The 14,443-nt window shown below is 47.4% G+C and overlaps 1 protein-coding gene across 12 annotated transcripts in view; it reads right to left on the reverse strand.

Moving 5' to 3' along the window:
* The window catches only part of CLEC16A (C-type lectin domain containing 16A), a 196,347-nt gene that overhangs the window by 54,026 nt on the left and 127,878 nt on the right, over positions 1-14,443 (reverse strand). For all 12 annotated transcript variants that reach the window (XM_038540371.1, XM_038540367.1, XM_038540368.1 and 9 more), the window contains one exon: positions 1,600-1,751. In XM_038540371.1, the coding sequence (XP_038396299.1) occupies positions 1,600-1,751 (152 nt within the window). The remainder of the gene's footprint in view (positions 1-1,599; positions 1,752-14,443) is intronic.

The raw sequence follows: 14,443 nt of genomic DNA on the forward strand, positions 1-14,443 counted from the left end.
GAATCTGCTTCCCACAAGAGTTTGAGGTGTCACACGATAAAGGCATGAGATAGGAGGTAGATGTGGAAGTCGGATGTGCTACAGGAGGTGGGGAAAATGCTAAAAAGACTTCCAAGGTGAGATGGTTGCTGTTTGTAGGTGTTAAATCTGGCACGGGCTCTTTGGGAAGAATATCTGCCTCGGAAGGCTGCCGTGGGGATTAAATGAGCTACTACACATTTAAAGTGGAGAACCTGGCACACAGTAACGGCCTGACAAATAAATAGTAACTACTGGAAGTCGACCAAAAGGAAAGGTTTATGGGCCTTTCATTGTCTGATGGAGGACATGTATTAATCCTTTGAGGGAGAAAAACACTCTCCTGACACTAAATTCTAAAGGAAATTGATCCTAAGTCTAGATAAATAAGAAGCAGTAAGTCACCTAATGGACAACCTCTTACATGTAAGTCTTTTTTTTTTTTTTTAAATGAAGGATTCTTCATACAGTCTCTCACATCACCCTCTGTAAAAGAGATTTTTTAAATGGAAAGACGTGGATGGAAAAGGAAGGGGGTGGGGGAAAAAGTTGTATCTTCAAACACGTGGGTGGCTCCCTCAGAGAGTAGGATGCGGCCAGCAGGTCTCACTGTGCAGAGGTGGACGTGGGTTGGCCTGAGCCAGACGTTGCCAGCAACCAGAGGCTGCCCAGCAGGGAAACGGGCTGCCTCAGAGCAGGGCAGGCCTCAGGCCAGGAAGAGTTGGCTAGACACTCAGGGACTGGATGGGGGTGGGGAGGGTATGTGTGTGTGTCTGACAGGGGGTAGGAGCTGGAAAGCTGTCTTCAGCACTTCCGGTTCTTTGCTTTGTTCAGTTGATGAGCTGGCATTAGTCGCCCATCAGACAGACACACATTAAGAAAAACCCAGGTCCTGACTTGGTGTTTGGCAATTTAGAGTCCATCTCTGCTAGAAAGGGGGTGAGGACAAGGGGACTCTCATACATTGCTGGTGGCAACAATCCCTTTAGAGAAGAATCTGGCAGCAGTTATGAACACTGCAATAGCCGCCTAGGGAATCCCTTGCTCAAGAACTAAGGACAATTCTGTTCATGGCAGCACTGTGTGTAAAGTAAAACGCTGGCCCCAGCCACAGGGCACTAGCTAACTATGCCTTGGTATGGTCACACAGCAGTTAAAAGAATACTAGTAAGTCTGCATATACTAACATGTAAGTTCCAAGACATATACTGAGTGGAAAAAAAAAAAGTTTAGAATACGTTCAATGTGACACTATAACACACATACACACACACCCTCTCAAGTATGTATACACAATGTTTATAAACAGTACATGTAGTTGTATTTATATGTGCATTTGGCAGAGCACCAGCTCCAGAAGGACCATAGTGACAATGCAGGAGAAAGTTTAAGAACTGAGGGTTTGGGTCAAAGCACACTTGACCCTTATCTGTGCAGTATTTTAACTTTTTTCAATCATAATCTCTCCACGTATTCTTTGTATCCTCAAAAATTAACCATAGAGATGATTCCTGTGTGTGTGTGTGTGTGTGTGTGTGTAAGCCAACCAAGAACAGCTTCCAGAGTCCTTGGCCATCATACCTGCAGGAGGCCTGCAAACTTGACCACTCCCCAGCCAAGCCTGGACACATCGGGTTCCACTAAACTCATCTGGTAAATGTCAACAGCCAGGAATCGCTGGACCATGCCGCCATCCTTGGTGATCACCGTGCACGCGATCAGGTCACTGTTGTCTGGGGAGAAGGAGAGGGAGAACAAAATGAGGCTCGGTCTGGCGACCCAGCCTGATGAAGACAGGCCCTCAGGCAGACTTGTGTTCTCTTGGGCAGCAGAGTTTGGCCAGAGCCCAGGCTTGGAGTCACACACACCTGGGACTGAGTCCCTCCTCTGAGTCATATGGGACAACTTTTTTTTTTTTTTTAAACCTTTTTGGGCTTCATATTCCTCATCTGAAAAATGAGGATAACGCATACCCCTCTCAAAGTGATAACTGAATAAAGTACATAAAACATTAGTACAATGTTTACTGCACATGAAGCACTCAAGCTGTAGCTAAAAAAAACAAAAAACAAACAAACAAAAAACAAATGGAGAATCCCTGTAACATTTCAGTGCTTCCTTGTAGACAAATGGTGGTTGACAGTTATGACAGTGTGTGCCTAAATTAAGCAAAGACAGGAAAACAAGAGTCCCCTGCTTGGTTACAGAACCACCAAGATTCCAATCTGGCGTCTGGCAGCTTTGAGCCAAGCTTTGCACTAGTTGGTGTATGATCTTGGGCAAGGCACATGGCCCCTATGAACCACAGTTTTCCATCTGTAAAATGGGAATAATCTCTCTTCTCTTGAGATGTTTGGTGCTTTAAATGAGAACAGATTGGTAAAACATTTAACATAGAATCCTGCCTGTATGCCAGACCCCTTTTCTTACTTGGAAATTATGCCCACATTCGATACCTAATTTAGGACCTGTCCTTGATGGCTTTGACATCACCAGAGTAACATAGGACCATTAAATCTATGGTCTGCTCTGTATTTCCTCCAATGGAATCCTCTGTCCCATGTTTAAAAAGAAAAAAAAAAAAAAAGAAAGAAAACCAAAACAGGGAACAACCTAAATATCCCCAAATAGGGAAAAAATCATGATTTTTCCCCTATCAAATGTAAAATTATATACCCATTTAAAAATGTTTAACCAAATTGTGAACAGAGGTTGCCTATGGAAAGGGAAGTGAGAATTGATGGTGGGAGTGCATGTGTGGTGTGGGTATGTCAATGGGAGACCTTAAATTTTTGGATCATATACCAATGTATTCCTTGAAATTATTTTAAAATGAGAAGGTACTCAAGATGTACTTTTGGGGGATTTCTGGGGGGCTCAGAGTTTGGCACCTGCCTTCGGCCCAGGGCGTGATCCTGGAGACCCGGGATCAAGTCCCGTGTCGGGTTCCCTGCATGGAGCCTGCTTCTCCCTCTGCCTGTGTGTCTCTGCCTCTCTCTCTCTATGTCTCTCATGAATAAATAAATAAAATCTTTAAGAAAAAAAAAAGTACTTTTGAAATATAGATTAAAAACTCAGGGCGCCTGGCTCGCTCAGTCAGTGGAGCATGTGACTCTGGATTTCAGGGTTTTAAGTTTGAGCCTCATGTTGGGTGTAGGGATTATTTAAAAATAAAATCTTTTATGGGTTCTCAGTCAGTTAAACAGCTGACTTTTGATTCCGGTTCAGGTTATGATGTCGGGGTCCTGGGGTTGAGCCCTGCACCGCACTGGGCTCTGTGCTCAGCAGGGAGTCTGCTTGAAGATTCTCTCCTCCTGCTCCTTCCCATTTGAGTGCACTCTTTCTCTTTCTTTAAAATAAATTTAAAAAAATCTTTTTAAAAAATGATGTATGAAAAACCTAAGTTAAAAAAATCCTATTTACTAGTAACTGCAATGACCTTGGAAGAGACATTGAAATTTGCAATGAAGAAGGATAAAAACTGTATTATTCTGATTTTGCTATATTAAAAAAAAAAGTGTCCCTTACAGAAAAAATACAAGTGCAGAAAATAAAACTGAAACATTAGAACTTTCTGATTAGAAGAATGGTAGGTGGGCTTTTTTTCTGAAGCAGCTTAGAGTTATAGTTGATGCACCCATTTTAGGTGTACAGGTGTAGGAATTTTAGCAAATTTACAGCTGTGCATTACTGCACTGGGTGTGAGACACCTGTGTCACCCCAGTGAGTTCTCTCGAGAGCGCTGTAACCAAATATTTGGCTTAAATGTACGGGGGTGGGGTGGGGGAGGGGAGGGACGGTAACACAGAAGGTAGAAATCCTGCTCCAAACACAGGTGATGACAGACTTGGGCCCAGTAGTCCCCAAGGACACCCCCCACCCCCACCCTTTTTACTTTTGCCTTCAGATCTACAGAGGATAGGCAAGTCTCCTTCCTCTCTCAGTACTATCTCCCCAAATACAGCTCGGTCTAACCCTCCGAAAGCTAATCTGTTTGGGGCTTTAAAGGGCTTCAAGGCCAGCAGCCCGGAGGCAAACACCAGCACTGGGCAGGATTAACTCTCCGGGTGGTACTTTCTTCTTATACTGTGGCAGGAATCTTCCTCCCCTTCCCAACAACCCAGCCAAGTACCTTAAACGATTTCCAAAAATTATGTCATCCAGCATGTCCAATGAGTGCCCTACTGGAAGACAAGTAGCCCTCCGTATTCAGAAGTGAAGCCAGCCTACTCATTCTTACCAGCATGTTCTCTGTGGCACGCACAGTTTGTTTTCTTGACTCAGTACTTAAAGCTTTTTTCTTAATGGCAATCTTTACCTTTCTAAATAGAAAACAAAACTATCAAGGATGCTTTTTCTTTTCCCCTTTCTCTCCTCTCTCCTCCCCTTCCCCTCTCTAAGCAGTCTCCTAGGATTTCTTCTCTACATTTACAGAAGACAATGCCCCTGGGAATGTGACCAGAAAGCAAGAAAGCCGTGGGTGGGTGTCAGGTGTCGGTGTCAATGGGGTTTGTTTTGACAGTAGGGTCTGCAGGAAGGCAACCCTCTCATAAAGCCTAGGGAGCTTAAGGGCTTGGGGCGGAGGGGGGGGGTGGGGGGGGAGGGGGGGAGGGAAGACCCACCCTCTCTGCCACTAAGAACAAAAAAGGAAGGACAAAACCCCAAAGCGGAACAACTTTCAGAAATGCAATTGAGACATCAAACCCCCATGAGAGATTTCATAAGAAAACTAAAAGGCAAGTATCCCCAGGGAGCCAGGACCTTTGCAGTGAGGGAGCCTCTCTGGCTTTTCAGAAGCTTTCCAGCAGTTAAGGAGAAACAAAGTAGGCTTCCTCCAGGGAGAATAGGGAATACTGGGGGGGGCTCATCTGTGGGCCTCTCGGTGTTATCTCGGGGAACTCCTTCCTCACCTTCGGCTGCTCCCACAGTGGCTATGGGCATTTCCATCTGGAGGCCTGGGGACCGGGCCTGTGTGCTCATCTTTGGATGGCCACGGTGTCTTGGGTGGAGGATGACCCAGCGGAGGGTTGCCTAACAGGCAACCAGGCCTACCCAGTCTAGTCCTATGCCTGCTGGTGCCCTGGATTTTGCTCCAAGATGGAGGAGCCATGCCAGTGCTGAGGTACTAGGACAAGAGGAGAACCTTCAGGGCGGGACGGCCTCAGGAGCCTCCCTGACTGACTCCTAGGAGTAGCCTGTGGCCTATGCGCTGGCATTTCCCAGGTCCCGCTGCCCATCTCCATCAGCTGGGTCCCACCCTCACCAACTTCACATTAAAAGGGGTAGGGCCTAGGATTCCAGTTTAAAACTTTACAGAAAATTGCCAGAAGACAATTTAGGAGAACATCCATGTGACCTTAAGGGAAGGATTTCTTTAAAAGTAAGTAAGGGGCACCTGGGTGGCTCAGTGGTTGAGCATCTGCCTTCAGCTCAGGGCGTGATCCCGGGTCCTGGGATAGAGTCCCACAACAGGCTCCCCACGGGAAGCCTGCTTCTCCCTCTACCTATGTCCCTACCTCTCTCTCTTTCTCATTAATAAATAAAATCTTTTAAAAAAAAATGAATCAACACATACAAAAAAAATATAAACACGAGACCGGTAACCTGATCACATCAAAACTGAAGCTTAACCCATATAAAACAAATGATTTTACAGACTCAGTGAAACTATTAGAAAGTATCTCTAAGAGCCAAAAGATCCTGCAATGAATGTGAATGACTCCCACAGGCCATTCACAGACAAGGGAATGGGGACAGCCAATGAACACACACAGGGGTGCTCAACTTCACAAGAAAACAGGAAAAAATTTAAACAAGATCCCACCTTCTACCTATTGACTGGGAAAAAGGTGTTGATGAGGACACAGAGAAACAGACATTCTCAAACACTGCTAGTAGGAGAGTAAGTTAACACAGCTACTTTGAAGGGCAAATTAGCATTGTTTATTTAAACTGGAACTTTCACGCTATATGACCTGGCAATTGGTATGTTCCCCCCCAAAAAAAAACAGACATGGGGGCCAAGAGATGTGAACAAGGATGTTGACAGGATTCGGGTCTACAGGGACCCAAATCTCCCACAAGGGAAAGCCTAAAAAAAACGCATATACCCATTCAGTGCAAAACCAGTGACAAGGATGGACTTAGATCCTTGGCTATTTCAACACAGTTAAGCCTCAAGAACATACCGTGGAGCAGAAAAAGCAAGTTGCAGTAAATGACACGCACAGTAGAACACAATTTGTGTAAAATCAAGCCTCAGAGAACTATGCTGTGTATTTTCTATGGGTTCCAGCATGTGGACGTAAAAGAGACAGTTAAGAAAACATCTGGCAAGGCAAATAATGATTGCTTTTTTGGAGGGGATGAGGTGGGAGTAAGGGTATGTGTGTGGGGGGTGGTCAAGGTCACGAGTTTATTTTTTAACTTAAAATGTTTTTTAAATTTATTAGAGAGAGCACGAGCAGGGGGAGAGGGGAGGGACAAGCAGACTCCTCGTTGAGCAGGGAGCCCAATGCAGGACCTGAGATGAGGACCCGAAGGCAGATGCTTAACCATCTGAGCCATCTAGGCATGATCATGAGTTTAAATGCTATGTTCTGATTTTTCAAAGGAAAAAGAGGTATGTCATCTGTGTGCTTAAAATTCAACAAAGAGAAAAGTGAATCTCCACGTTCCTACACAAATGGCCTCGAGTCCTTCTGGGGCCCAGTGGGGCTGGGAAGCAGCACCAGGCTGAGCTGTTCGCTAGCCAGCTCTGCCTAACCTGGAAGGTGGTGACAATCATCATGAACAGGGCGATGACAAGAAGCCAGGTCTCTCTAACAGCACGTCTTGGTACACAGGTGTGCACGGCCAGACATGTGTGAGCTCTGGCACCGGGTTTGGCAGACCTGTGGGGGTCAGGTGTCTTTGGGAGCTACTGAGAAGAGCCTCAAGGGGCTCAGGACCACGGAACACGGTGCAGGCCAAGTCTCCAACTGGGGAGCAACCACACCTTATAGGCAGAGCAGGTGGGAGGACAGATGTCTCCATCACACCTCGGGACCCCGGAGGCATGGCACGCCTCCCAGGGGAGCCTCACTCCAAGGAGAGAGGACATGTCCCTCCTACTGCCCCCAGCACTGCCTTTTGTTTCATTTATTTGAAAGGGAGAAGACGTGCCATTTTGTTTTATTTGAAAATATTTAGATTATCATTCTCTTTCAATGTATAACACATGCCTATGTTCCCATTTAAAAAGGTGTGGGGGTGCCAGGGTCGCTTAGCCACCCAGTTAAGCATCTGCCTTCAGCTCGGGCTATGATCTCGGGGTCCTGGGATAGAGCCTTGCATTGGGCTCCCTGCTCAGCAAGGAGTCTGCTTCTCCCTCTACTTCTGCTGCTCCCCCTGCTGTATTCTCTCTCAAATAAATAAAACCTTTAAAATGAACAAATTAAAAGGTGTGACATTTTTTACAGTGGGTGATAAGTCTCCCCTATTGTTCTCCCCACCCCCATCCCAGTTTCTTAGCATCTATCCCGTGTATTTCCAAGTGTATGTACACTCACTCCCCCCGCCTCGTTTGTCACAAAGGGTAGCATGCCACATGCTCTGCCTTGTGCTTTTGCCACATAACCATGTACCTTAGTGCCACACAACCATGTACTTTAGTGCTACACTTGCACACAGATCCCCCTCACTCTTGGTCACAGCTGCACTCTCTCCAACTGGAGGGCTGACTCTCAGTGACTGAGCAGCTCTCCAGCTGATGGCCACTCAGGCTGTTTATAAGCTTTTGCTGCATGAGACGAAGGAACTGCCTTATTTGTACACCCATGAGAGAGTAGATCTATAGCAGCATAGTAGGGCTTGTGCTTACTTCTTCTCTTGAAAGCACTCACATTTTGCTAAAATAAATTTACTTAAAAAAAAAAGTCGTATCATTACCATGAATGAAAAACTAGATTTACTATAAATACAGTGACCACAAAAACAGATTAAAAAGATCCTTTAATTAAACTGTGGCTGAGGGGTGCCTGGGTGGTTCAGTCAGTTAAGCGTCTTTTGGCTCAGGTCATGGTCCTGGGATGGAGCCCCATGTTGGGCTCCCTACTTGGTGGGGAGTCTACATCTCCCTCTGCCTCCCCCCGCCACTTGTGCTCTCTGTCTGAAGTAAATAAAATCTTTAAAAAAAATTAAAAAAAAATAAACTGTAGTGAAAGCCAATTCTTTTGATAAGAGAGAACCAAGAGTTAGAGAAGTTCTAAGACAAACCAGAGCCAATCTGAGACCTCCCTGATGTAATCGAAAGGATCAGAGGGGCACTGAAATTGGTTTTCTTATGGACCATTCTTCCCAAAGATGGCCACACTGGTATCCCCCACCTTATGCACTCTTCTTACAGTGTGACCGTGGTCCTCTGTCCATCAAGTGCCAGGGTCCTTCCTCCTGGAAACTTGGTGGGCCTGTGTGATTGTCTGGACCAACAGACTATAGTCAATGTGATCCTATGTGGTTTCTGAGGCAAGTCAGGAAATGTTCTTAGAACTGACCTACCCACCATGCTGTACGGAAGCCCAAGAAGCCATGGAGACACTTTGCAGGGACAAAGCAACACCTTTGGCCCAACTTGCCAGTCCCCAGGTGATGCTACATGGAGCAGAGATGTGCTGCTGAGCCCCATTGGGCAAATGATAGACCTGTGAGCAAAACGAATGACTCTAGATGTTCTAAGGCACTACATTTTAGGGTGGATTTTACTCAGCAATTGAGAATTGCAAAAGTGATTATTGTGATTTATTGTAATTTAGTGCTGTACCCAATCATACCTGAAATGCTAAATTCTTCAAGTGCCACCAAAGGGCTATATAACATGTCATAGAAGACTAGTCTGGAGAAAGAGATCAAGGCTGGCCATCTTCAAAGAGGAAAGTTTCTGCGGTGTTTTGCAGGATGAAGGGAAAGGAAAGGTAGCCATTTTCCAATGGAAGTTTAAGGCACCAAGAGAGAGAAGACAAGGAACAAGCATGAAGGAGCCACCTCACCACTAAGTGCAGATTCGGTAAAAGCATCTTGGGCTTGGAGCTGTGAGAGACCTGGGTTTAAATTCCAGCTCTGGCAGTAACTATGTGACCCTTAAGCCACTTCCTTCTCTGGGTCCTGAGTTCCTCCCTTATGAACCTGAGGTCCAAGCACTGGCAGGGCCATCAAGTAGACTGGAGGGAGGCCTGGAGCCATACCACCTGCAGTGCCCAGAGTGCGTCCTGGACACAAGCTGTGTGGCCCTTACCAGCAGTGGCTGGAGCTTGGCAGCACCCTAACTTTCCGGAGCCATGATTCTACGCAGAGCCCTTCTTCCCAGGGCAAAGTCATGCTTTCTGAGCACAGGCTCTAGAGCAAGCAAGGCTCTTCAGAGTGGGAAAATGATTCATAGGTTTTGGTTGTTTCTCAGAACTCCTGTGGAGTCATAGGTAGGTGAGCTACACAGGCCTATGGCCTCTCCTAGGGGCCCCCGCCCTGACCCCTCATCCGTGGTTGTCCCACCCCCCCATCTCTCTCCACCACATCAATGTGACTCACCCCTGACTGCATCCCAATGCCTGCCAGTCCCCCAAATCTCGTTTACCGTTTCCTTCCTCCCCCCTCTCTAGATGTTAAGGCCTGAGAAAGGAGGGCCCCAGCCAGTCTCTTCACTGCTTTCCCCACCAGGGGTTCTGGGTAGCGGCAGGCACTGAAAAAGTATCTGTCAACGAGATGGAGGGATGCTACTGTCTTCAGGTCCTCCCATGTAGAGGCAGAGGACTTCCCAACCAGTGTCCTTTCAGCCCCCGGGCTGAGCCTTCCTGCATGGCTCCCTCTGACAGGCTGTAGCTCATTACGGAGTGATAAACGGGGCTGATTGACTTTCACTGTATTTAAATAATCCCTTCATGATAAAATATGGATGCCAATACCGTAATTTAATTCTTGGCGTTGGTGGCTCCAAATGCATTTAGAAGCGAAGTCTTTATCCTTACTTATGGTGGGATTTCTAGGCCAGCTGAATTTCCATAGCTTTGAAATCCAATACTTTGTGCTTTAGGGTCTATTCTTGGAACATCACCACAGCTGGAGTTTAGATTGACAAGTGTGTAACACTACCAAGTCTCCCAGGCACATGCCATTAACCAGACTTCAGGAAGGGCTTAGGTAGAGTATCCAGACTTCTTGTGAAAGGCAGGCCACCCTGGGATTTCTAAATACCACCCCATCCTGAGACTTCACAGCTGACAGGAGACTGGGACTGCTTTATGCACAGAAAGTCACATGACTGCTTTTGCAAGGAATGCATGCGTCTGCTCCCTCTGTATGTCCGAGAGTGGGCTGGCTTTCTATTCCAGGATCTGTAGGTGTGCCTGGGATTAGCAGGGGAACTACACTGGCCTGTGGGCCCTCGCAGAGCTAGCTAGGATGATGAGATCATGGACTCTCCCTGGAGTTGATGGCTCTGTCCAGTGGGGGTCTGGTGTCACAGCAGGCTTTGGTTCTCTACAGCCACATACTGAAAAACTGTCGGGGCTGGGTTTTGGATACGGGACCCCTCCCTCCAGCAGTTTTATGACTGCTGCTGGCCCCATAACAACTTGTATGGAGTGCTTCTGTATGCCAGGTGCTGAGCTCCCACTTGTCACGTTCCTGGGATCCTGTAAGGTGGGATCACTGACTGCAGGGGACACAATTTCGGGACAGCAAGGAATGTCCTAAGGATACACAACTGATAATGACATGGCAAGATATGAAGCCAGAGCAAACATGTGACCTGAACAAGTTGATTGTAACCTGGGTTCTAGTCATTTGGATGGTGCCACAGAGAGGACTGATGCTTCTTCCCCCCAGAGAAGGGGGTACCCCGACCCGGGCTAGCTCTTGAGGATCCAGGGTGCTGGCTGGCTTTGGCTCTGGCTCTGGCAGGGCGATAGTCAAATGGCTCGAGTTCTCAATAGGTAGGCCATAGATCTCACGGTGGATGACTTCTCAAAGCTGCCTGTGTGCTCCTGGACTTCCTCACTAAGTTTCCCCCGCACTGGGCACTTGGGGGAGCCCCCTCAAGTGGCAGACCTAGGCCCTTCTCTAGCTTGGGGAAAAGCTGCTTTTCTTCCACCCTTGAGAGTTCCTCTTCCTGGCACGGAGGGTAGATTCATCCTAGGTATTCGTGTTTCCCCTCAGGCTGTTCAGAAGCAGGGATACAGGGAGAACAAGGCAGGCTGACCCAGGGGCTCCTGGAGCCTTCAGACTCATAGACAGACGGCAGCCCTTTGGAGCTGTCTGACACCCGGGAACTGGCCTGTGTGAGACGCAGAAGGTACTGTACTGTACTCTGTGACAGTGAATAAAGCTTTGATGCTGGCTCCAGGAGAGCCAGCCTGGCATGACACAATGCAACTGAGGGGAGAGGCCAGAACTGGCCAGTAAGGCATGGATGGAAAGCGACTGATGACTCATGGGGCTCTGCTTGGCTCTTTGGGGGGCTGAGGGGAAGAGGCAGGTGGCAGCAGGGTGAGGCCCTCAATGCGAAACCTGGTGGGAAGGCACAATCCATTTCTTGAATGTCACTACTCCAACAACATCCACTACCAAAGTAACAAAGTCCTGGGGAGACAGGGGCCAGGGCCAGGTAAGTTCTATGGGCCCACCCAAGGAGGATGGCCTCTCATCAGCAACCCCAGCCCTTCTCAAGCCTGATGCATGCTACGGGGAGACTCCAGGCACGGCCCGTGACGTTCTTTGATCCAAACAGAAATGAGACTCAACTGTTCCCACTTAGGGTGCGAACAAGCACACTCAATTAGTTTGGCTGCTTCTCCTGACAGATCAATCCTTTGAAGAAAATTAAGTAACCATTTCTCCATCAACCCATGGACAGCTTATGGGTTATCTGCTCCCAGTAGCAATCAATTACTTTGTCTTCTTTGAAGCTCCCTAAAGCCTTCCTTCCCAGCACAGCTTGGGGGCGGTTGTAAAGTGCGAGGCTTCCTGGATGGAGAGCAAGTCTTGGCACATTTCTACTGCTGGGCATAGGAGTCAGGTCCCTCCAAGAAGAAAGGGAAAAAACATACTGGTCCTCGGATTTGCAAAGGGGAACAGTAATTAGGGACGTGGATATTAGGACGTGTGCTGATCCAGTGGCCCAGGGAGACTGTGATCTAGGGCTGGCTCTAGGATTTCTAGAAATCCTAGAATGAGTTGCTCTGCCACTTTCTGGTTGTGTTGACTCTGGGCACGTGACTTTGCTTCGGATGCTTCCATCTGGAGACCAGGGCAATAAAAGGATTTTATAACTCTGTTTCCTGATATGCGGGCTAATGTGTTTAGGGAGAAGGGTACTGAGGTCTGCAATTTACTCTGTAATGCACCAAAAAAAAAAAAAAAAAAAAAAAGGAAAGAAAGGGTTGATGATCAAGTAGCATAAAATGTTAGCAGTAGAATGTCGATGTTAGATACAACCATAAGGCTGTTTATTGTATAATTCATTCAACTTGGTGGTATGCTTGACTTCTTTGAAAATAAAATGTTGGCGGTGGTAGGGGGCGGGGGAAATACGACGTACTAGGGTTGTCAGGAAAGTCACCAGCACATAGCATTGTCTGTGACACTGAGGGCCAGGGAAGCAACGGCGCCTGCAATGCGATTATTCACTCTGACCTTCTGTAGATCACACTTGGCGTGATTACTACAGGATCTCCTCGCTGTTAAAAATCTATTTGGTTCCTGTGTTTGAACAGCAGGAATTTAACAGGAAGAGTGTGGACTGAGTGCTCTCTCTAGCGAGTCTTAAACCTTGCAGAATCTGACACTACCCTGTGGGTTCCGGGGCCACCAAGGATGCTATGTCAGAGCTGACTTTGTTGATATGGGTAGGTCGGTCTGTCAGGTGTTCATTCGGCAATTATTCAAGCAATGACAGTCATTGTCTGGCTGGGGTCAGTGTCTGGCTGACTGCAAGTGACCAACTGGAGGGAAGGTACTGGTGCTGTTTTCAGACATGGAAGCCTAAGGCTTGGGGAGGCCAGCCCTCTGTCCCAGGTGCCCACAGGACAGTGCTGGGCGTGGGCTCGGCTCCATCTCCTTCCAAAAGAGGGGTTTTCCATGGTTACTTCCTTTCTCTTGCTTTTCTTGAAAAGCACATGCCATGTCTAGTCAAATAATGTGACCTATTTTCACAAAGTGGCCAAGAAAACCCGTCACATGTCTTCATCTTTCCTCCCCTTGAGAATTTCAAGAGGCTTTGTTCTTGGGAGAACAAAGAGTGAGAATTTAATGTTCCTCACTCCTTCCCGTCCAGACATGTGTGGGGCAGCTCCCTGTGACTGCTCCAGTCCACACGAGGACTTTCTTATAACTTGCTGAAGCTTTATTCCCCGTTCCTTCTTTGTACTAAACAAAGTTCACAGACAGACAACTTGGCGAAAGTATAATTCCCAGAAACAGAATCCAAATGAAGCAGCAATTCCAAGTAGAGCATGGCATATCCTCTTATCAAGTGACACGCAGGCTGCCACCAGAGGCAGTGATCTGATCTTTATAATGCCTTGGTGACCACACTTATCTCTACACCCGCTCTCCCCGGAATGCGACATTTGCATAGCACATTGCATAATTTCCTCTCTGAAAATGGCCCTGTTTAGCATGAGTAAATAAAGTTACCTAACTCTGAGGGCAGCCGAATGGAATACTTGAGATTTCCAAGAAAAGATTTGAATACCTAAGCTCTTCACTATGCAAGGCAAGATAGACTAACACAGAATCGACTTTCGACTTTCAGTATGGCTCCCTGCTTCCTGCCACTGGGCGGCCCGGCAGCTGCTGAAGGGGTCCATGTGCCCCCCTCTGCCCCCCTCCACCATTTCTCTGCTCTAGGCCCCTCCACAGGATGTGGTCAGGTTGACCTGGGCTCCAATCAAGGCTCTGCCTCTCCTCCACCTGCCTCTCCATCCAGTATTTGCTTGGTGGTGACGAGGTGCCAGGGGCTGGACTACATATCCCCGTGGAGTGATGAAGGAGGTAGACACATCCTTGCTCTGCGTGACTTTCTGAGCCTCAGGTTTTCTCCTCATTTAAAAAATGGGTTCACCACTTATTTCACAGGGATCCTGTGAGGAGTAAAAGAGATGAGGTACAGGAAAGCCTTGTGATTTTTTTTCTCTATGAGCCACTGTGTGAGTGTATGTTTCTCCCCTGCCCCAGAGAGAAGGTTCTTGAAGACTGGGGCAAAATCTTCTCTTTCCCTGGATACTTCCAGCAGAAAACTGCATGAGAGTATCCTAGAGAGCAGCTCCTGGCCCAGGGGATTCTCTCTCCTTGGGCTAGGGAGGGTCCTCCTGGCAGAGAACATGTGCTGGAGCATCTTCTCTGCAAGTATGAAAACCTGGGGGGCAGGGGTTTATATCGTTAACACCCCTAGAGA

This window comes from Canis lupus, chromosome 6 (genome assembly GCF_011100685.1).
Source record: "Canis lupus familiaris isolate Mischka breed German Shepherd chromosome 6, alternate assembly UU_Cfam_GSD_1.0, whole genome shotgun sequence".
Lineage (NCBI taxonomy): Eukaryota > Metazoa > Chordata > Mammalia > Carnivora > Canidae > Canis > Canis lupus.